This window comes from Rhinatrema bivittatum, chromosome 16, assembly GCF_901001135.1.
Source record: "Rhinatrema bivittatum chromosome 16, aRhiBiv1.1, whole genome shotgun sequence".
In the NCBI taxonomy this organism is placed as follows: Eukaryota; Metazoa; Chordata; class Amphibia; order Gymnophiona; family Rhinatrematidae; genus Rhinatrema; species Rhinatrema bivittatum.
Window position 1 is genome coordinate 1,565,814 of NC_042630.1, and position 22,310 is coordinate 1,588,123.

The 22,310-nt window shown below is 50.4% G+C and overlaps 2 protein-coding genes across 6 annotated transcripts in view; one reads left to right on the top strand and one right to left on the bottom strand.

The window, feature by feature from the left end:
* The window catches only part of PHB2 (prohibitin 2), a 28,361-nt gene extending 20,408 nt beyond the window's left edge, over positions 1-7,953 (bottom strand). The window contains exons 1-3 of one of the 4 annotated variants that reach the window (XM_029581877.1): positions 7,823-7,953; positions 7,223-7,358; positions 1,060-1,144 (exon numbers count right to left, since the gene is read on the bottom strand). In XM_029581877.1, the coding sequence (XP_029437737.1) occupies positions 1,060-1,144; positions 7,223-7,349 (212 nt within the window). In that variant the 5' untranslated portion in view covers positions 7,350-7,358; positions 7,823-7,953. Of the gene's footprint in view, positions 1-1,059; positions 1,145-7,222; positions 7,359-7,469; positions 7,494-7,794 lie in introns of those variants that run through there. The other 3 variants (XM_029581875.1, XM_029581876.1, XM_029581878.1) reach the window with 3 other exon arrangements.
* EMG1 (EMG1 N1-specific pseudouridine methyltransferase) lies at positions 7,932-22,016 on the top strand. 2 transcript variants are annotated; one of them, XM_029581882.1, is made up of 6 exons: positions 7,938-8,160; positions 11,321-11,422; positions 11,569-11,710; positions 13,422-13,480; positions 13,564-13,713; positions 21,724-22,016. In XM_029581882.1, exons 1-6 carry the CDS (start codon positions 8,002-8,004, stop codon positions 21,835-21,837), a joined length of 726 nt encoding a protein of 241 aa, XP_029437742.1. In that variant the 5' UTR covers positions 7,938-8,001; the 3' UTR covers positions 21,838-22,016. The 2 variants fall into 2 exon arrangements, with proteins under 2 accessions (XP_029437743.1, XP_029437742.1); XM_029581883.1 differs by lacking the exon at positions 13,564-13,713 and having other exon boundaries at positions 7,932-8,160.
* The last annotated feature ends 294 nt before the right edge of the window (positions 22,017-22,310 follow it).

Genomic DNA, 22,310 nt, shown 5'->3' on the forward strand with positions numbered 1-22,310 from the left:
ACAGACGTCCCACAAAAGGAGGAGCAGGAAAACCTGCGTCTAATCCTGGGGGAAAGAGGAGAAACAGCAGCGAGAGCAGCAGAGTCTGTGGGATCCTGCCCCCGGGCCAGAACCAGGATCTGAGCAGAGAGAATCCGGACCAGCACCAGAACCCGGGATCTGAGCAGAAACAATCCGGACCAGCACCAGAACCTGGATCTGAGCAGAGACAATCCGGACCAGCACCAGAACCCGGGATCTGAGCAGAGACAATCTGGACCGGCACCAGAACCAGGATCTGAGCAGAGACAATACGGGCCAGCACCAGAACCAGGATCTGAGCAGAAACAATCCGGACCAGCACCAGAACCTGGGATCTGAGCAGAAACAATCCGGACCAGCACCAGAACCTGGATCTGAGCAGAGACAATCCGGACCAGCACCAGAACCAGGATCTGAGCAGAGACAATACGGACCAGCACCAGAACCTGGATCTGAGCAGAGACAATTCGGACCAGCACCAGAACCAGGATCTGAGCAGAGACAATACGGACCAGCACCAGAACCCGGGATCTGAGCAGAGACAATCCGGACCGGCACCAGAACCCGGGATCTGAGCAGAGAGAATCCAGACCAGCACCAGGATCTGAAGCAGAGACAATCCGGACTGGCACCAGAACCCGGATCTGAGCAGAGACAATCCGGACCGGCACCAGAACCCGGATCTGAGCAGAGACAATCCGGACCGGCACCAGAACCTGGGATCTGAGCAGAGACAATCCGGACCAGCACCAGAACCCTGGATCTGAGCAGAGACAATTCGGTCCAATGCAAGAACGTGGGAACTGTCTCTGGGATTTCTCTGCCGCACATTGTAATTCTGCCCTTTTCCCAGTTAATGTAAAACTTTGGCATCTACAAACTGTCAAGCCAAGAAAGGATCTGGAGTTTAAAAGCTAAGAGACAGAAAGCTAGCCCCCCCATCACCACGCTGGTCAGACATGTGAGAGTGCACTCTTACTGCCCTCCCCCCCCCACACACGCATTTGGGAAAGGGGGCTAAGAGTAAGTAAGACGTACCTGAAGTGCAGGCCTTCTGCGAGGATTGTATCTTTCTGGATCCCTCCTATCCGGTTGAAGAAAATGGCTCTGTGACCCCCTTCCACTGTCAGGACAGAAATGGAGAAGTTACTTACCTGATAATTTCCTTTTCCTTAGTGTAGACAGATGGACTCAGGACCAATGGGTTTATGCTCCCCTGCCAGCAGATGGAGACAGAGTCAGGTTTCAAAGCTGACGTCACCCTAGATACAGCCCTGCAGTGACCTCAGCCCTTCAGTATTCTCTTTGAAAAGGTATTGTGGAAATATCTTTGCTTAAACAACTTGATTAAACTTGAGTAAAACTTGAACTGGTTCAACTAATTTCCAAACTGGAGAGCGCCAGTGCACTCAACCGATTAACGCCGACACTGGGCAAACTGTGGGAGTCTTGAATTAGGGGTAGGCCGCGGCTTACCCGTGTTAGCTTAGTCTCGAGGTTTGTTATCTGAGATTCTCCTTTTCCCGGGGCAGCAGTGGGTGGGATGCTGAGTCCATCTGTCTACATCAAGGAAAACAAAATTATCAGGTAAGTAATTTCTCCATTTCCTAGCGTGTAGCTAGATGGACTCAGGACCAATGGGATGTACAAAAGCTACTCCTGGACAGGGCAGGAGGCTGCCCGTAGCCCACTTAGTACTGCCCTTGCGAAGGCTGCGTCTTCCCGGGCCTGAACATCCAGGCTCTAGAACCTGGAGCAGGTGTGTATGGAGGACCACGTTGCCGCCCGACAGATCTCGGCAGGCAACAGCAGCTTGGTTTCTGCCCAAGAGACTGCCTGGGCCCTCATAGAATGAGCCTTAATCTGTAGTGGTAAGGACTTTCCTGCCTCTATGTAGGCTGCCTTGATTAATTCTTTGATCCAGCGGGCTATGGTCGCCCGCGAGGCCGCTTCTCCTTGTTTCTTCCTGCTGTGAAGAATGAACAAGCGATCCGTTTTGCGCATCGGTTCCGATCTTTCCAGGTATCGCACCAGGAGTCTGCCGACATTCAGGTGGTGAAGGCGGCGTGAGTCTTCCGAGTCCTTATGTTCATTCGGAGCTGGTAGAGAGATGGTTTGGTTCAAGTGAAACTCGGAAACCACTTTCGGAAGTAAGGAGGGGACAGTGTGCAGTTGTATGGTTCCAGCTGTGAACCTAAGGAACGGTTCCCGACAGGATAGAGCCTGTAGTTCAAAGATGCAATGAGCTCAACATATTGCCACCAGGAATGCCATCTTCATTGTTAAGAGCCGTAGAGACAGACCGCATGTTGGTCTGAAGGAAGCCCCAGCTAGGAAGTCTAGTACTAGACTGAGATTCCATAGAGGCACCGGCCACTTTAGGAGTGGTCAGAGTTGTTTAACCCCTTTCAGGAAGCAGGACAAGTCCGGATGGGTCCACTTCTGCTCTGAAGCAGGCCAGTGCGGCTACTTGGGACCTTGAGGGAGTTGAGTGACAACCCCTTCTTCATACCGTCCTATAGAAACTAAAGAATCATGGGAATCTTGGCTGTCCGCGGGGGAATCCCGCGGTCCTCACACCAGGCTTCAAATACTCTCCAGATCCGTATGTATGACAGGGATGTGGAGAACTTGCACACTAGGAGCAGGGTGTCAATCACAGACTTTGAGTAACTGTGCTTCTTCAGGCGAGTCCTTTCAAGGGCCAGACTGTAAGAGAGAATCGAGACGGATCTTCGTGGAGAATCAGGCCCTGCCGGAGAAGGTCCCTGTGTGGAGGAAGGCACAGAAGGTTCCCCGCAAGGAGTCTTTGCATATCTGCGTACCATGTTCGTCTTGGCCAATTCAGGGCCACTAGCAGAACTATTCCCCTGTGATGTTCTATCTTGCGAATGACCCTAGCCCAGTAGTGACCATGGGGGGGTGGGGGAAGGCATGCAGTAATGCAGTAAGTCTTCCTCTGGCCAAGTCTGGACGAGAGCGTTGATTCCTTGGGATTGTGACTCATCTGTGGCTGAAGAACCTGGGGACTTGGGCACTGAGACGGGTGGCCAGTAGGTCCATGGCTGGGAGGCCCCAGCGATTTACTATCAGTTAGAAGGCTGTGGTCGACAGTGTCCATTCCCCCGGGTCCAGGCGCTCTCTGCTGAGGAAGTCTGCTGAGATGTTGTCTTTTCCTGCGATGTGGGAGGCCGAGATCCCTTGTAGGTTTATCTCCACCCATGTCATGAGAGGGTCTATCTCCAGACACACCTGCTGGTTCTTGGTTCCTCCCTGGTGGTTGATGTAAGCAACCATTGTCGCGTTGTCCGACATTACTCGAATTGCTTGCCTTGGAGTCTGTGGCTGAATTGCAGGCACGCAAGTCTGACTGCTAGAGCTTCCAGGCAGTTTATGTTCCATTCCGCCTCTTCCTTGTTCCATTGTCCCTGGGCCGTCAGTTCCTGACACTGGGCTCCCCAACCTCGCAGGCTCGCATCTATGATGAGCAAGATCCAGTTCAGTGGGGATAGGCTTACTCCTCTGCTTAGGTGGTCTTCCTGTAGTCACCACTGGAGCTGAGAACGTACCTCTGCTGGTAGTTGGAGGCGAATTGAGTAGCCCTGGGACAGTGGGTTCCATCGTGACAGTAAGGAGCGCTGGAGCGGTTGCATATGGGCCCTTGCCCAAGGGATGGCTTCCAGGGTTGATGCCATGAGGCCAAGGACTTGAAGACAGTCCCATACCTTGGGGCATGCATTGGTCATCAATCATTGTAATTGTTCCATCAGTTTCCTTCTCCTTGGGGAGGAGGATGGAAGACTTTGTTCTGTTTGGTGTCGAAACGGATCCCCAGGTACTCTAGCGATTGAGAGGGCTGCAGACTGCTCTTGCCCGTGTACACGACCCAACCGAGTTCCTGCAGTAGGCTCTTGACTCTGCTGGTCACCTGCTGGCTCTCTTCCAAAGACTTTGCCCTGATTAGCCAATCATCCAGGTAAGGGTGCACCAAGATCCCTTCCTTCTTCAGTGTTGCTGCCACGACCACCATGATTTTGGTGAAGGTTCTGGGGCGGTTGCTAGGCCGAAGAGTAGTGCTCAGAACTGGTAACGGTGACCCAGTATCACAAAGCGCAGGAAGCGCTGGTGATCCTGATGGACTGGGATGTGAAGGTAGGCTTCGGAAAGGTCCAGGGAGGTTAGAAACTCTCCCGGTTGTACTGCCATTATTACGGAGCAAAGAGTTTCCATGCAGAAGTGTAGAACCCGCAGATGACTGCTGATGTTCTTGAGATCCAGTATAGGCCGGAAAGATCCTTCCTTCTTGGGAACGATAAATAGATGGAATAGTGCACCGTATTTTGCTGGGGCGTGGGAACCAGAGTTATTGCCTTTAGACTGAGTAGTCTTGTTAGAGTGGTTTCTACTCCCAGTCTCTTGGAATGGGAGTGGCAGGGTGACGTCATAAATTTGTCTCGAGGGATGCTGCAGAACTCCAGAGAGTTGAAACTTCTCGAATGATGTTTAGAACCCATTTGTCCAACGTTATCTCGACCCATCTTTGGTAGAAGAGAGCAAGTCAACCCCTGAGATCTTTTACTCCTATCTTCCGGTAGCCGAGGCACTGGGGATTCGCCCCATTTGCTGGCTAACTTCTCCAATTCGCTTCCAAACAAGAGAGATCCTTTAAAAGGCATTCTTGTGAGATTTGCTTTAGATGTCGTGTCCGCAGACCAATTCCGTAGCCATAGTTGTCTTCTGGCTGCCACTACCGAGGCAGTGCCCCTGGCTGAGGTGCGCACCAGGTCTGAGCTTGCGTCCGTGAGGAAGGCTGCTGCAGGTTCCATCTTCTCACCAGTATACGTTCCGGAGTTATTTGCCTCTCTCGAGAGCAAGCAAGCAGGAACATGCCACCAGTGCGCAGCAGGAACAATCTGCAGTGTATTGCTGTTGCGAAGGCCTGCTTAAGGACGGATTCCAATCGTCTGTCCTGAGTGTCCTTCAATGCAGCCCCTCCCTCAACAGGAATCGTTTGCCTTGAGATGGCACAGATGGTCCACTTTCGGGAAACGCAGGCGTTCCTTGGTCGCTGGTTCCAGAGGGTATAGGGCTTTCAAGGCCCGACCCCCTTTGAAGCTGGCCTCCGGGGCATCCCATTCCAGGTCAATCAGTTCCTGGATGGCTTCTATCATTGGAAAGTAGCATGAGGCTTTACGAAGGGACACCAAGATGGAGTTTTTCTTTGGTTCCGCCACAGGGTCCGTGCCAGGAATACCCAGTGTCTTCAGAGTCTGGGAAACAAGGGCTGGTAATTCGTCCTTGTGGAAGAAGTGAAACATGGTTTGGTATGGTTCTGTTCCTGGAGGGTTTTCTCCTTCTTCCAGGGAGTCACTCATCATCTGAGGTGCCTGGGTCTCTGTTAGGGAAGTTCTTGGTTAGGCGAGGCACGTCTCAAGGCATCCGAGCTGGGCCAGGAGAATCTTGTGCTTCCGGCAGGGGTTGAATCTGAGGCGCAGCTGGAGCTGATTGCACCTGAATGAAGGCTTGCAGCCCATGGAAAAATTTCAACTAGGAGAAGGTCCCTGGGTCCATGTTAACCCCAGGAGGAGTCGGAGTAAGGGCCCCCGAGGTGCCCTCCTGTGGGAAAGCCATCTCGGTGATGCATAGGTCCGGGGAGCTATCCTCAATAGTTCCGGAACCATCTCCCAACAGTAAGGGACCAGGCTTTGGTTCTCCTGGGTTTCTTCGCAATGTTGACAGGCAGGACCCCAATTCAGGCTGCACGGCTCTTTTGTGGCAAGCTGTGCAGAGAGTGCCTTCTGGGGTGCCGGTGCCATTGTCTCTATGTGTTTGCACCCGTGCAGTCGTAAACGCGGCTGTGCGTGTAGATATGCGTGTATTGGACGCGTGCAAGTTAAGCGCATCGGCCGTCCGGCCTGCCCCACGTGTACTGCTGGTCGAGAAGGGAACATGGGGCAGACGACCCCTGCACGTAAGATGGCCCTCCCGTGTGTGGACCCTTGCACCGGATCGGGGCCTACCCCAACCAAGGCTGCTCAACCCGATCGGTGCTCCCTAACCTCGCCGGGAACGGATTTGAAACAGCAATCCGAGCTCTGGAGACCTGAATTTAAAGATTTTCTCTTACCTAGTCTTGGTGCTTACCGATCGTGTGTGGGGCAGTCTCCAGCTGCGGGGGGAGAGGGAATTACCTTCGCTGCCGTGCTTGTTTCTGCACTCACTGCCTTTCAGCCACACTGGGTGGCTAAGTCCATGCTGGGAACCGGCTACCGAACCAAGGCACACCTCTGAGGGATATCTGAGATCACCTCAGGAATTCTCGACTGGGGGAGGGACCCTTAGGTATCACCGCATGAGAGCGGGGCTTGATCTTCCTTAAGGTAAATTTTGTTTCTTCTTTGCTGTAATTCTTAACACTATTCTAGTGGGGGGGGGGGGGGGGGGGGGTGGAAGGGAAATAGAACCAAAGAGCTAAGAGAAACAGATAAGTATGAGAAAAAAAAATGTGTGAAGCTTGCTGGGCAGACTGGATGGGCCGTTTGGTCTTCTTCTGCCGTCATTTCTATGTTTCTATGTGTGGGATAGTGTCTGCATCTGCTAGGAGACTAAGAGATACTGAAGAGCTGAGGTTACTGCAGGGGTGTATATATAGAGTGACATCAGCTTTGAAATCTGACTCGTCTCCCACCTGCTAGCAGAAGAGCACAATACCCGTTGGTCCTGAGTCTATCTGGCTTCACGCTAGGAAAAAGACAATTCCACAGACTGCCCCCGTTATATGCCAGACACGGAAACACATCCCACTTTCCACATACAATGTAAAACATATGCAGATTATCTTCTTTTAATCTCATATTTTTCAGCTGAAAATGCATTCAATAGCAAAACACTTTGCATGGGTTATTTCTACCTTAGAGTTGTTTGCCAAGACATTTCACCTTGATGGAGAACCTGAATATCAAAATATCCAACCTCCTTCTCTATGCACCATAATGGGAGCAGTGTGTATGGAATACCCTCAGAACCAAAACTCAAATGGGGTCACATTTCATCTTGAACTAGGCACTAAACCAGCCTTTTTTAATATTACAAAATTCAAGATTGCGCGGAGGGGAGGATGGATAAGAGTTATTACAGTATAGATGGCTTATTTCAGGAGGGAATTTCGCACTGCTCCCCACTTCCCCATGTTCCTCCTCACCAGTAAAGACAGACTCCCTCAAGCCGTATGCAACAGCACCCGCACCCAGCAGCAGCTTCAGTGCCGTGCCCATGCCTCGCGGCCCTGCCGGGAGGCGCCCTGCAAAATCCTTCAAGTTCTGTGCCATCGTTGGTCCCTGAGGGGGGAAAGGAGAGAGAGCCTTGATGACAAGGATAGCCAAGCTATAAATCCAAGCAAAGACATAAATACATAACTGTAGGGAAAAGGGGGTGACCCCGTGTCCAACCCTGAATGGCGAAGAGGGGGTAACCCGTATCCAGCAGGAAGGGAGGAGGGGGGGGAGAGGCTGACACCGTGTCCAGCGCCAAGGGAGGGAGGGTGACACCGTATGCAGAACAGAGGGGGGGAAGAGAGAGCCCGTAGCCAGCAGCGTGGGGAGGTAGGAGTGACCCTAAGTCTAGCAGGGAAGAAGGAGGGAGCAGCCCATGCACAGCAGGTGGGGTGAGAGTAACCCCCTATGTAGCACTGAGGGGGGAAGGGTGGACCCTACAGGGAAAAAGCAAAGCTAGAATGAAGGGTCAAGGAGGGAGACCCGGCGACGGCTCCGTTACCGTTACCGGCCAAGCCTCATGCACATACACGCCGGGCGAAGGACACCGGACATGCGTCACTAGGAACTGCCCAGCAAAGCTCGCCCAATCAGCGCCGCGCCTACTTCCGCTCCGACTCCGGAATTGCTTCCGCTTCTCTTCTTACCCCAGCCAGCAGCCGGAAGCAGAGGAAGCTGTTTCCGGTGCCAGGGGTCGCCCTGCAGTAAGATGGCGGCGCCTTGGCGGGTCTCGCGTGGAGCTGGCGCAGGCCCAGGGAAACGGTCCCTGGAGATGGAGGAGGAGGAAGCCAGGACACCGGGGCGGAAGCGAGCGGGAGGCCGAAGGCTGCTGGTGGTGCTGGAGGGAGCGAGCCTAGAGACGGTCAAGGTAAATGACCATGACCCGGGGGAGAGGAATATTTATGTATCCTGGGCATCAAGCCTCCCTCCTAGGATCAGTATTGCAGGCGTGAAAAAGGCAAAGACCCACACCAGATCCGGGTCTGCATTTCAACATAGAAGAAAAAAAAAGAGAATGGAGTGGAAGAGACGCAGGAGGTCATCTAGAGTCAGAGAAAGATGGGCCTGGAAGGGACCTGGGGAGGTCATCTAGAGTCAGAGAAAGATGGGCCTGGAAGAGACGCAGGAGGTCATCTAGAGTCAGAGAAAGATGGGGCTGGGAGGGACCTGGGGAGCTCATCTAGAGTCAGAGAAAGATGGGCCTGGAAGGGACCTGGGGAGGTCATCTAGAGTCAGAGAAAGATGGGCCTGGAAGGGACCTGGGGAGGTCATCTAGAGTCAGAGAAAGACGGGGCTGGGAGGGACCTGGGGAGGTCATCTAGAGTCAGAGAAAGACGAGGCTGGGAGGGACCTGGGAAGGTCATCTAGAGTCAGAGAAAGACGAGGCTGGGAGGGACCTGAGGAGCTCATCTAGAGTCAGAGAAAGATGGGCCTGGAAGGGACCTGGGGAGGTCATCTAGAGTCAGAGAAAGATGGGGCTGGGAGGGACCTGAGGAGCTTATCTAGAGTCAGAGAAAGATGGGCCTGGAAGGGACCTGGGGAGGTCATCTAGAGTCAGAGAAAGATGGGGCTGGGAGGGACCTGGGGAGCTCATCTAGAGTCAGAGAAAGACGAGGCTGGGAGGGACCTGGGGAGGTCATCTAGAGTCAGAGAAAGACGAGGCTGGGAGGGACCTGAGGAGCTCATCTAGAGTCAGAGAAAGATGGGCCTGGAAGGGACCTGGGGAGGTCATCTAGAGTCAGAGAAAGACGAGGCTGGGAGGGACCTGGGGAGGTCATCTAGAGTCAGAGAAAGACGAGGCTGGGAGGGACCTGGGGAGGTCATCTAGAGTCAGAGAAAGACGAGGCTGGGAGGGACCTGGGGAGGTCATCTAGAGTCAGAGAAAGATGGGGCTGGGAGGGACCTGGGGAGGTAATCTAGAGTCAGACAGAGATGGGGTTGGGAGGGACCTGGGGAGCTCATCTAGAGTCAGAGAAAGACGAGGCTGGGAGGGACCTGGGGAGGTCATTTAGAGTCAGAGAAAGATGGGGCTGGGAGGGACCTGGGGAGGTAATCTAGAGTCAGACAGAGATGGGGTTGGGAGGGACCTGGGGAGCTCATCTAGAGTCAGAGAAGACAAGGCTGGGAGGGACCTGGGGAGGTCATTTAGAGTCAGAGAAAGATGGGGCTGGGAGGGACCTGGGGAAGTCATCTAGAGTCAGAGAAAGATGGGGCTGGGAAGGACCTGGGGAGCTCATCTAGAGTCAGAGAAAGATGGGGCTGGGAGGGACCTGGGGAAGTCATCTAGAGTCAGAGAGAGATGGGGCTGGGAGGGACCTCGGGAGGTCATCTAGAGTCCGAGACATTTCAGAATGTCAGGGGCTGCATGAGGATACTGATTTTATTGAGGGACCCACCTACCGGAGCAGATTCACTCACACCCCACCCTGCAAGCTCAAATAGTTCATTCTGGAACTTAGAAACAGAACATAAAAGCAGGAAAAGACCATATGGCCCATGTACACCAACCGCTCAGCACCACCAATCTCTGAGATCCTCAGTTTGTCCCATGCTCTCTTGAATTCAGAGACTGCCCTTGGCCCTGGTGGAAGACTGTTCCATGGGTCCACCACCTTTTCTGTAAAGAATTATTTCCTTAGTTTACCCCCTTATCCCACGCTCACTTGTTCAGAGCCTCCTTTTTGTGAATTTATTTCTTGGAATTATTTAAAATGTTACGTTCACATCTCCTCTTTATTTCCATGGTATTTGTTTAAGAACATACGGGCTGATACAGTAAAATCACCGGAGAGCGCCCGCTAAGGCCACTCTCCTGTGCACGCGATTCAGTATTTTAATTTATTTAAATTAGGCCCGGTGGTAAAAGGAGGCTCTAGGGACACTAGTGCATCCCTAGCGCCTCTTTTTTGACGGAAGCTGTGTCTGTCAGCGGGTTTGACAGCACACGCTCAATTTTGCTGGCGTTCTTGAGTTCCGAGCCCACTGACAGCTACGGGTTCGGAAACTGGACGCTGGCAAAATTGAGCGTCTGGTTTATGACCTGCCAGCTGCGGCCCATTTTACATTTTTTTTTTACTTTTTTAAACTTTCTGGACCTCCGACTTAATATCGCCATGATATTAAGTCGGAGGGTGCACAGAAAATCAGTTTTTACTGCTTTTCTGTGCACTTTCCCAGTGCCCGGAGAAATTAGCGTCTACCTTTGGGCAGGTGCTAATTTCTGAAAGTAAAATGTGCGGCTTGGCTGCACATTTTGCTTTCTGAATCGCGCAGGAATACCTAATAGGGCCATCACCATGCATTTGCATGTTGATGGCCCTATTAGATTCGGGGGAGTTGGACACGCGTTTTGGGTAAAAGGGGTAAAGCTAGCGTGTCCAAAACGCGCGTCCAAATGCCGGCTAACAGTGCGCTCCGTACTGTATCGGCCTGATAAATTGCCGTGCTGGGTCAGACCAAGGGTCCATCAAGCCCAGCATCCTGTTTCCAACAGTGGCCAATCCAGGCCATAAGAACCTGGCAATTACCCAAACACTAAGAAGATCCCATGCTACTGATGCAATTAATAGCAGTGGCTATTCCCTAAGTAAACTTGATTAATAGCAGGTAATGGACTTCTCCTCCAAGAACTTATCCAAACCTTTTTTGAACCCAGCTACACTAACTGAACTAACCCCATCCTCTGGAAACAGCTCTCTGGTCACCCAAAGAAACTAATCAGATTCCTTTAATAAGATTTACTACTGGTGAAACCAAGCTGCCTCGGATCTAGCAATCCAATTTTTGAATCAAAAAATTGCACTCTCCTCTGTTTTAGTAGCGATTCCATTCATTTTCTCACCAGATTTCAGCCGAACTGGCCTGAGGTTTCCAGCCTCCTCCTTCGTTCCACTTTGTGAAGAGCAACCACATCTGCCCATCTCCAATCCTTGATTCTCTTACTATTTACCAGTTTCCTGTCCCTTCGTGTTGTATATAGAAGTTGCAGGAAGTCACCATTTTCATTTCTTCTTTTGCTGTTTTTGTAGGTTGGCAAAACCTATGAGCTCTTAAACTGTGACAAACATAAGTCGCTGCTTCTAAAGAATGGACAGAACCCTGGAGAAATGAGGCCGGACATCACGCACCAGGTACGGTGCAGAGAGTGGGCTGCAGCACAAGTTTCCCTCTCTGCTCCCTTCACCCTGCCACACCCTTCCCTGCTTCTCCACGTGTTCAGCAATCTCGAGAATAAGCTGATTCATATGACATCCATCTGTCTCACCCTCTCTCTCAGAGTTTGCTAATGCTCATGGACAGTCCCCTGAATCGTGCTGGCCTGCTGCAGGTTTACATTCACACCCGGCGGAACGTCCTTATTGAGGTGAATCCCCAAACCCGCATCCCCAGGACCTTTGATCGTTTCTGTGGCCTTATGGGTAATGTTATCACCTACTTTTCAATTACATTTATACCACAGTTTATTCCCTGCATCTAAAAATGTTTCATTTGGTTGGGGACAGGGATGGAATGGAAGAAGGGGTTTTGTTTTAGCATGTACACTAAATGAATTCAGTTTGCTCATGAAACAAAATAAATGATAGCACATCCCTACTGTGATACAGAAAGGATAGAAAGGCCACGGGATGGTATTTTTACTTCCTGCACCGTGGGATATAACGATACAGAAGGGATAGAAAAGCCTCGGGATGGTATTTTTACTTCCTGCGCCGTGTGATTATAATGATGCAGAAGGGATAGAAAGGTCTCGGGATGGTATTTTTACGTCTCGCACCGTGTGATATAATGCTACAGAAGGGATAGAAAGGCCTCGGGATGGTATTTTTACTTCCTGCACCGTGTGATATAATGATGCAGAAGGGATAGAAAGGCCTCGGGATGGTATTTTTACTTCCTGCACCATGGGATATGATACAGAAGGGATAGAAAGGCCTCAGGATGGTATTTTTACTTCCTGCACCATGGGATATAACGATACAGAAGGGATAGAAAAGCCTCGGGATGGTATTTTTACTTCCTGCACCGTGTGATTATAATGATGCAGAAGGGATAGAAAGGCCTCTGGATGGTATTTTTACTTCTCGCACCGTGTGATATAATGCTACAGAAGGGATAGAAAAGCCTCGGGATGGTATTTTTACTTCCTGCACCGTGTGATATAATGATACAGAAGGGATAGAAAGGCCTCGGGATGGTATTTTTAACTTCCTGCACCGTGTGATATAATGCTACAGAAGGGATAGAAAGGCCTCGGGATGGTATTTTTACTTCCTGCACCGTGTGATATAATGATGCAGAAGGGATAGAAAGGCCTCGGGATGGTATTTTTACTTCCTGCACCATGGGATATGATACAGAAGGGATAGAAAGGCCTCAGGATGGTATTTTTACTTCCTGCACCATGGGATATAACGATACAGAAGGGATAGAAAGGCCTCGGGATGGTATTTTTAACTTCCTGCACCGTGGGATTATAATGCTACAGAAGGGATAGAAAGGCCTCGGGATGGTAGTTTTAACTTCCCGCACCGTGGGATTATAATGCTACAGAAGGGATAGAAAAGCCTCGGGATGGTATTTTTACTTCAGAAAGGCCTCGGGATGGTATTTTTACTTCTCGGACCGTGGGATTATAATGCTACAGAAGGGATAGAAAGGCCTCGGGATGGTATTTTTACTTCCTGCACCGTGTGATATAATGATACAGAAGGGATAGAAAGGCCTCGGGATGGTATTTTTACTTCTCGCACCGTGTGCTATGATACAGAAGGGACAGAAACAGGACATCGCTTGGGGATGGTCTTTGTGTTTTGGGGCCTGTGATGTATTATTATGCCTGTGAATTGTAATCTGCCGCGATTTTTAGATTGGCAGAATATAAATTGGTTTGAATAGAAAAATGAAGGCAGAAAATGACACAAATGGCCCAGCCATTCTGCCCTGTGAGATTTTGTCTGTGCAGGTTACGCCCCCCGCTTTCTATTTAGGTTTTTAACTGCCCTTCCGTGCTTCGTTTCCATGCTAGGACTCCTTGCTGTTTAGGCATAGAGAGGACCCCTGCCCTGTGAGATGAAATGCCTGGGCTGCTCTTTTATTTAAAAGCTCCTATTTGTCCTTTTCTTTTCACAGTCCAGCTCTTGCACAAGTTGAGCGTGCGGGCCGCTGACGGACCCCAGAAGCTCCTGAAAGTAAGTTCTCTGATGAGAAATTGTGTAGGGCTGGACTGTCCCTTTTTTTCTCTAGTAACAAGCTTTCTTCCTTCCCGCTGTAGGTGATTAAGAATCCTGTAACGGATCATTTCCCTGTAGGCTGTGTGAAGATTGGGACCTCCTTCTCCTGTGAGAGCGTCACAGACGTGCGAGATCTGGTCCCCGAGACAGACCCCATTGTCTTTGTAGTGGGGGCTTTTGCTCACGGCTCGGTGAGAAACAACTGCTCTATGATGTCTTGTAAAACAAAGTCTTCAGCTTCTGCTGTCTAAAAAAATGCAAATCTAATGCATTTACTGATCTAACCAACATACACTACTTTTTTTTATCATGAAAGAGCAATGCTACAGCGATATTCAAAAAGTAATTCAAAATAAGTCGACTGCATAAATTTTCATGCCCATTGACTCAAGACTTGGTGGAAACCCTTGTGCAGCAGGGGTTCTTATCTGCTAATTTTTGTTCCTAAATACCAGAGATCAGTCCAGACAAGTGGGTTTATGCAGCCCTACCAGCAGATGGAGGCAAAGAACAAAACTTTGAGGCCCTGCTCCATAACCGAGAGCGCCACCTGCAGTCCCTCAGAATTGATCGGTACCCAAGCCAAGATGTCTAACCCCAGACCACCAGGATCTCTTCCTCAAAGAGTTGGGGAAAAACATGGGAACTCCCAACTAAACTGATCCCTGCACTATGGTCAAGAAAGAACATTTTTTTTAATCTCAAAACTACGAGAACTATATACAATTATCTTCTGCAGCACAAAATTAAACTATGCATCACCAGCAGCATCCACAATCAGGAGAGGTCTTTCTAAAAATTAATCATACTCAGATTGGGCCAGGAGTCTGGACTGAGCTGTGGTATTCCAGGAACGAAAATTAGCAAGTAGCACAAATAAGACTAATCAGGGAAAATTATTTAACTCAACGCGCAATAAAGCTCTGGAATTTGTTGCCAGAGGACGTGGTTAGTGCAGTTAGTGTAGCTGGGTTCAAAAAAGGATTGGATAAGTTCTTGGAGGAGAAGTCCATTACCTGCTATTAATTAAGATGACTTAGAGAATAGCCACTGCTATTACTAGCAACAGTAACATGGAATAGACTTAGTTTTTGGGTACTTGCCAGGTTCTTGTGGCCTGGATTGGCCACTGTTGGAAACAGGATGTTGGGCTTGATGGACCTTTGGTCTGACCCAGCATGGCATGTTCTTATGTTCTTACACACAGCACATCCCTGCATTATATTGTGAGAATGCTTTGCAAGATTGAGGACAGGGAGGTTAGTGAAGAGAGTGCAAAGTACAGGCAGTCCCTGGAGGAAAACCTGCTCCAGTCTGCCATAAAACTGGGACTGAGAAGAAGATTCCCTTTACAGCCAGACTTATGCTACTAAGCCCAAAGCAATAAGAAGAAAATGAATGTCCATGAATGGTTTGTCAAAGCCCAGACCTGAATCCAACAGAAAATCTGGGGCCAGGCTTGAAGCTTGCAGTGCATGGACGATCCCCAACCAATCTTAAAGAGCTTAAACTCTTCTCTCAAGAAGAAAGCACAAAACTATACCATCCTGCTGTGCAAAGCTGGTAGCTACTTATCCTAAAAGATTCATGGCCGATCCTGTTCATACAAGTGGGTTTATGCATCCCTACCAGCAGATGGAGGCAGAGACAAAACTTTGAGGCACTGCTGCATAACCGAGAGAGCCACCTGCAGTCCCTCGGTATTTCTCTGTCTCCAGCAGATGCAGGAGGTGCAAACCTGCAGTTTTGTTGTTTTTTTTTTTTAAACTAAGCTAGTGCAGAGTAGGGAAAAGAAGATCCAGTCAACTTAATTAATAGCAGGTAATGGATTTCTCCTCCAAGAACTTATCCAATCCTTTTTTAAACACAGCTACCCTAGTGCGCCCGGCACAGATGCGCGAGCTGCTGTGCACACAAGTACGTTATGCGCCTGGCTCAGTTAAGCAGACAGTACGGGTGGGGGGGTGGAAATGGCATCCGGCATTTCTACTATCCGAAAGAGTAAATAACCGATTCACATCTACCCGTTCTAGACCTCTCATGATTTTAAACACCTCTATCATATCCCCCCTCAGTCGTCTCTTCTCCAAGCTGAACAGCCCTAACCTCTTTAGTCTTTCCTCATAGGGGAGCTATTTTACAGGGTTTACAGCACACGTATTACTTAGCATTGAGACCAAAAAGTTTCATTGTTCCTAGTGTGTAGCAGATGGACTGAGGACCAACGGGTATAGTGTGCTCCTGATAGCAGTTGGAGATGGAGTCAGAATTTAATCTGATGTGAGCACTACATATACCCGTGCACGAGGCTCTGCTCTTCAGTATTTCTCAGTCTCCTTAGCAGTTTGGGGCTATACACACACTTGCACAGCGAAGGTACTTTTCCTTCTCCCCCTGCAGCCAGAGACCGCCCAGCCCGAGACTTTCTTAAAGTCTCCGAGGCTTGGATAGCCGCACAGATCGCCAGCCGGCGTCTGTCCTATCGGGTTGATCAGTGCCGTACGGGCTAGACCCCGATCCAGTACGAGGGTCCCCCCACGTGGAGACCCTCTGGGGGGGCGCCCTCTTGCCCGCGTTGTCGGTGCCATGTCCACCCCCCCCTCGATCGCCGTACTGTCTGCTTAACTGAGCCGTGCGTACAGCGGCAAGCCAGGCGCATAACCTACTTGTGTGCACAGCGGCGCGCGCATCTGTGCCGGGCGCATAGTGGCATGCTTAACGGTGCTGGGCACACAAGTTAAGCCTATGCGCACACATAGCAGCCTGCACGCACATCTTCACCGCTCGGTGTGCGCATATAAACGCACAGACCAGTCTTGACCGACCCTACATGTCCAAACCATGGCACCACCGGCCAAGAAAGCCAAGGCACAAGTCCTTTGCCCAGCCCTGCCACCTAAGAGCTGCGCAACACAAGGAGGATTCTGCCCTGTGCCTACAGTGCGAGGCGGCCCTGGGGGAACCAGGACAATGCGCCGCCGCCGCCCCCCAACCCCTCTCCGGGCCAGTATAGGAATCTGGCTCCATCAACAATAGTCCCCTGGACCTCTCTATCCCCAGCTCAGCCCCTTGGGGAACACCGCTGGATTCAATATGGACCCAAGAACCTTTTCCTAGGTAGAATTATTCAAAGGGCTGCAAACCTTTGTCCAGGCACAATCAGTGCCACCGGTGACACAACCACAGCCCCCTCTCAGCCTCCCCGAGATGTGCCCCCTCCAGACAAAAGCCTCCTCTTAGGGGACACTGACACCTCTGAGGAAGAACCAGACTCCCTGGAGGAAGGAGAAATCCCTCCAGGAATGGAACCATACCGAACCATGATGCGTTTCTTGTTCAGAGCCGAGTTACCAGACCTCGTTTCTGAGCCTGAAGGAACTGGCCATCCCAGGCACAAGCGCCACAGCAGAACCAAAAACGAACCCTCTTCTGGTTGGGCTCCGTCAGGCCTCACGCCATTTCCCATTGCTACAAGCCGTACAACTGATCGACCTGGAATGGAATGCTCTGGAGGCCAGTTGCAAGGGAGGACGGGCCCTAGAAGCCCTATATCCACTGGATCCCTCAGCCAAAGAACTGCTGGTGTTTCCCCAAAGTGGACGCCATCACAAAGCGCACTACCATTCCAGTCGAAGGAGGAGCGGCACTCAAGGATGCCCAAGACAGACATCGGGACTCCATCCTTAAAAAGTCATTTGATGCAGCAGCTATGTCACTACAGATCGCTGCCTGCTGTGCCGTGGTGACTCGTGCCTGCTTATCACTTGCCAGGAACACTACCACACCCGTCGAAACATTAGAACCAGCGATATCTTTCCTCACAGATGCGACGTCCGACCTGGTGTGCAACTCAGCCAGGGACATCTCATCCATTGTGGCAGCCAGAAGGCAACTCTGGCTCCAAAGTTGGTCAGCCAACGCGACCTCCAAGATGAAACTCACGAGAATGCCCTTTAAAGGAGCCCTCCTGTTTGGAAATGAACTGGAGAAATTACCCGACAAATGGGGCGAATCCCCAGTACCTTGGCTATTGGAGGACAAGAACAAAAGAAGTCATCGTCCCTCTCCCCGAACATCCAAGGGCAGAGGATCACCATACAAGAATACATACCAAGCACTTCGCCCAGCAGGCAGGGGCCAGTCCTTTCGGAACAAACACAACAAGGGGGGAGCCAGCTCAGGTCCAGGCCCCAGCCGCACCCCGCAATGAGAATCAACAAACCCATCCACAGGAAGAAACCATAGGGGACAGACTTTGCCCTATTCTACCAAAGATGGGTCAAGATAACATCGGACAAGTGGGTCCTAACCATCATTCCAGAGGGATACTATCTGGACTTTCACAGCATCCCTCCAGACAAATTTGTGAAATCCCCTTGCCACTCCCCCTCCAAGAGGACGGCAGTGGAAACAACACTGACAAAATTGCTCTCCCTGGAGGCTATAACACCAGTGCCCAAGCACCAACAAAATACTGGGCACTGTTCCATCTATTTTATCGTCCCCAAGAAAGAGGGAACGTTCCGGCCCATCCTGGACCTCAAGTCTGTCAACCGCTACCTGAGGGTACCTCACTTCCGCATGGAAACACTACGTTCGGTCATAAGGGCAGTACAGCCGGGAGAATTTCTGACCTCCCTGGATCTGTCAGAAGCCTATCTGCACATCCCGGTTCATCACGCCCACCACTACCAGTGGTGGTCCATGACTACGCTTCACGATCATGGACCACCACTACCAGTTCCGAGCGCTACCCTTTGGACTAGCCCCTGCCCCTCGGACTTTCACCAAAATCATGGTGGTAGTGGCAGCGACACTGAGGAAAGAAGGAATCCTCGTACACCCTGGACGATTGGCTGATCAGAGCAAAATCTCCAGAAGAAAGTCATCAGGCGACCTCCAGAGTCAAGAACCTACTGCAAAACCTTGGGTGGGTCGTCAACACAACCAAGAGCTGTCTGCAGCCCTCCCAATCTCTAGAATACCTGGGAGTCTGGTTCAACACCCAACAGGACAAGGTCGTCCTTCCCATTTCAAGGAGAAGGAAATTGGTGGACCAGCTGAGAAAACTGTTGAACGGCGTTCGCCCCATGGTATAGGACTACCTCCAAGTCCTCTGGCTCATGACATCAATCCTAGAAGTCGTCCCATGGGCAAGGGCCCACATGTGACCACTACAACGTTCCCTACTGTCACGATGGAATCTGATGTCCCAGGACTACTCCGTCCGCCTCCAGTTGCCGGCGAAGGTACGGATCCAGCTCCTATGGTGGCTACAAGACCATCTGAGCAAGGGAGTAAGACTATACCCCTGACCTGGGTCTTGCTCACCACAGATGCAGCTTATGAGGGTGGGGAGCTCACTGTCAGGAACTGACGGCCCAGGGGCAATGGGACAAGGAAGAGTCGGGATGGAACATCAACTGACTGGAAGCCTGGGCAGACAGGCTAGCCTGTCTACTATTCAGTCACAGACTCCAAGGAAAAGCTGTCAGTCATGTCTGACAACGCCACAAAAGTGGCCTACATCAACTGCCAGGGAGGAACCAGAAGCCAACAGGTGTCCCTGGAAACAGACCCCCTAATGACGTGGGCAGAAGTAAACCTGCAAGGGATCTCAGCCACCCACATCGCGGGAAAAGACATCACTGCGGATTACCTCAGCAGAGAAAGTCTAGACCCAGGGGAATGGAGGCTGTCGACCACAGCCTTTCAGTTGATAATAGACTGCTGGGGAGCTCCAGCCATGAATCTTCTGGCAACCCGGTCCAATGCCCAAGTTCCAACTTCTTCAGTCACAGACGAGACCCTCAATCCCAGGGGATCGATGCCCTCGTCTAAACCTGGCCACAGGAAGACCTGCTGTACGCCTTTCCTCCATGGCCACTACTGGGCGGGATCATCCACAAGATAGAACATCACAGGGGGCTAGTACTTCTAGTGGCCCCGGACTGGCCAAGAAGGCCGTGGTACGCAGACAAGCGAAGACTTCTGGCGGGGAACCCCCTGTGTCTACCTCCACACAGGGACCTGCTCCAGCAAGGACCGATCCTCAACGAAGACCCAACTCTATTCTCTCTTAGGGTCTGGCCATTGAGAGGACTCACCTGAAGAAGAGCAGATACTCGAAGGCAGTAATTGACACCTTTCTCCGAGCACGCAAGTTTTCCACATCTTTAACTTATATTCGAATATGGAGAATATTCAAAGCCTGGTGTGAAGACCGCGACATCCTTCAGCGGACAGTCAAAATTCCCATGATCCTGGAATTCCTGCAGGATGGCCTGAAGAAAGGGTTCTCTCTCAACTCCATCAAGGTTCAACTGGCCGCACTGGCCTGCTTCAGAGCCAAAGTGGACGGCATCAGCCTATCAGCCTATCTTCCCATCCAGACGTCTCCCGCTTCCTAAGAGGGGTCAAGCAAATCCAACCACCACTAAAGTGGCTGGTACTCCTATGGCATCTCAATCTAATACTCTACTTCCTAGCGGAAACTTCCTTCAGACCTACATGCGATCAGTTCCTATGGCTCCTGACTTTGAAGACTGCATTCCTAGTGGCAATATGTTCAGCCCGTCACATCTCCGAACTTCAAGCTCTATCCTGTCGGGAACCATTCCTCAGATTCACACCAGGATCCATACAGCTACGCACTGTCCCCTCCTTCCTTCCAAAGTTGATTTCTCATTTCCATCTAAACCAAACCATCTCACTGCCATCTCCAGACAAGTATAAGGACTTGGAAGACTCAAGCCGCCTACGCCATCTTAAATTCGGCAGACTCCTAGTCCACTACCTGGAAAGATCGGAATCCATACGAAAGACTGACCACCTATTCGTCCTTCACAGGGGGAAGAAACAAGGAGAAGCGGCCTTGCGGGCAACCATAGCCCACTGGATCAAAGAAGTAATCAAGGCAGCCTATGTAGAGGCAGGCAAGCCTCCACCTCTACAAGTCAAGGCCCATTCCACAAGGGCCCGAACAGTGTCCTGGGCAGAAACCAATATGCTGTCACCTGCAGAGATCTGTCGGGCGGCGACGTGGTCCTCCATTCACATCTTCTAGAGGTTCTACTGCCTGGATGTTCAGGCCAGGGAGGACACAGCATTTGCAAGGGCAGTACAAGTGGGCCACAGGCAGCCTCCCACCCGGTTCGGGAAAAGCAATTGTACTGAGTCCTGAGTCCATCTACTACACGCTAGGAAATGGAGAAATTACTTACCTGATAATTTTGTTTTCCTTAAACCACGGGTGACAATCCCCGAGAGCAAGACAAGCATGGGTAAGTCAGACTTACCCCCAGTTAAGACACCCATAGTTACTGGATGTCTGCGTTTCACGGTTGACGACACTGGCGGTCTCCAGCTACAATTCACGTCAACTAGTTCAAGTTAACCAAGTTATCCAAACACACACATATCCACTATTGCTTTTTGAGGAGAATACTGAAGAGCTACTGCTGTCAGGAGCACACTATACCCATTGGTCCTGAGTCCATCTGTCTACACTAAGGAAAACGAAATTATCAGGTAATGTTTATTGTAACTGTATTTATAATATGTATTTATAATATGTATATTACATATTTTGTTCTATGTTCCGGTTATTACCCCATTGTTTACTGTAAACCGGCTTGATGTGATGTTATCACGAATGCCGGTATAGAAAAAAATCAAAATAAATAAATAAATAAAGTAATTTCTCCATTAGTCTCCTCAGACCTAAGCCTCCTCCCACAAGTACAGTGTCCCCGATGTGTTTCTTTGCAAATGCTATGTGATATACCATATGGCTTTTCTTCAGCTGTGGCTTCCTGCTTGCTATCCTTCCATACAGGCCATATTTGTGGAGTAATCTTGAAATTGTTCAACTGCTGACATTTTTTCCTCTCCAATGACCTCTCTAGTTTAAAGTAAGCTTAGGCCTGGGCAACCTTTTATAGCAGTTTCTTTAAGCCCTCTACTACTGGAGGAACAGTTGGATTGTTGTGACGTCAGCTTTGAAACCTGACTCCAGCTCCAGCAGCTAGCAGGGGAGCATATAATCCATTGGTCCTGAGTCTGTCTACACTAAAGAAAATGAAATTTAAGTAATTTCTCCACCAATCCTGTCCCTTGATTGCTGCATTGTGCAGTCTTGTGCTTCTAGTATTTGATGGCTGATGCTATGAGTAATGCTTTTCTCTTTCCCTATAACACAGGTGAGCGTGGATTACACAGAGAAGATGATTTCCATCAGTAACTACCCACTATCAGCTGCTCTGACTTGTGCCAAGCTGTGCTCCGCCTTCGAGGAAGTCTGGGGGGTGGTGTGAGGCCTGGTTAACCTGTTGCTGGCAGTGAAGCCAGTGTGGGATCATCCTGTGTGTCTGTAAATATTTCTGTAGTGTCTTAAATTTACCTGTAGAGCAGGCAGGTAGCTGGTCCCTCCCTCCCACCTCTGGGAGATCTGCTTTATTAAAAAGGTTAAGTGCTGGTTTTTTTTGGTTTAAAATAGTTTCTAGTCTATTAATGTTTTGAGTAATGCATTTCAGCAGCCACAATTGTAAATGTAAACTGAAAGAACATGAGACTGTGCAGGAGCCAGTGACTCATCTGTTCTGGTCTCCATGCGAACTCAGAGCTGCAGTCACTGTCCCCGACTCTGGCTCCTAATTAATCAGTGGCTCTGTGCTGTGTGCTAAATGTGTATGACTACCGATAGGGTCAACATTACAAGCCCATGACATTAACTGGGTTTAATGACTGATTATCTCATCCAGGAGAGTCGGAGGAGCAAGCACCATGT

Bases quoted from the DNA above. Each gene is read 5' to 3' on its own strand.
- EMG1 (XM_029581882.1), top strand. From the start codon at position 8,002: ATGGCGGCGCCTTGGCGGGTCTCGCGTGGAGCTGGCGCAGGCCCAGGG. The intron at 11,423-11,568 runs GTACGGTGCAGA...CCTCTCTCTCAG, and splicing joins GGCCGGACATCACGCACCAG to AGTTTGCTAATGCTCATGGA. The intron at 13,481-13,563 runs GTAAGTTCTCTG...TTCCCGCTGTAG, and splicing joins GACCCCAGAAGCTCCTGAAA to GTGATTAAGAATCCTGTAAC.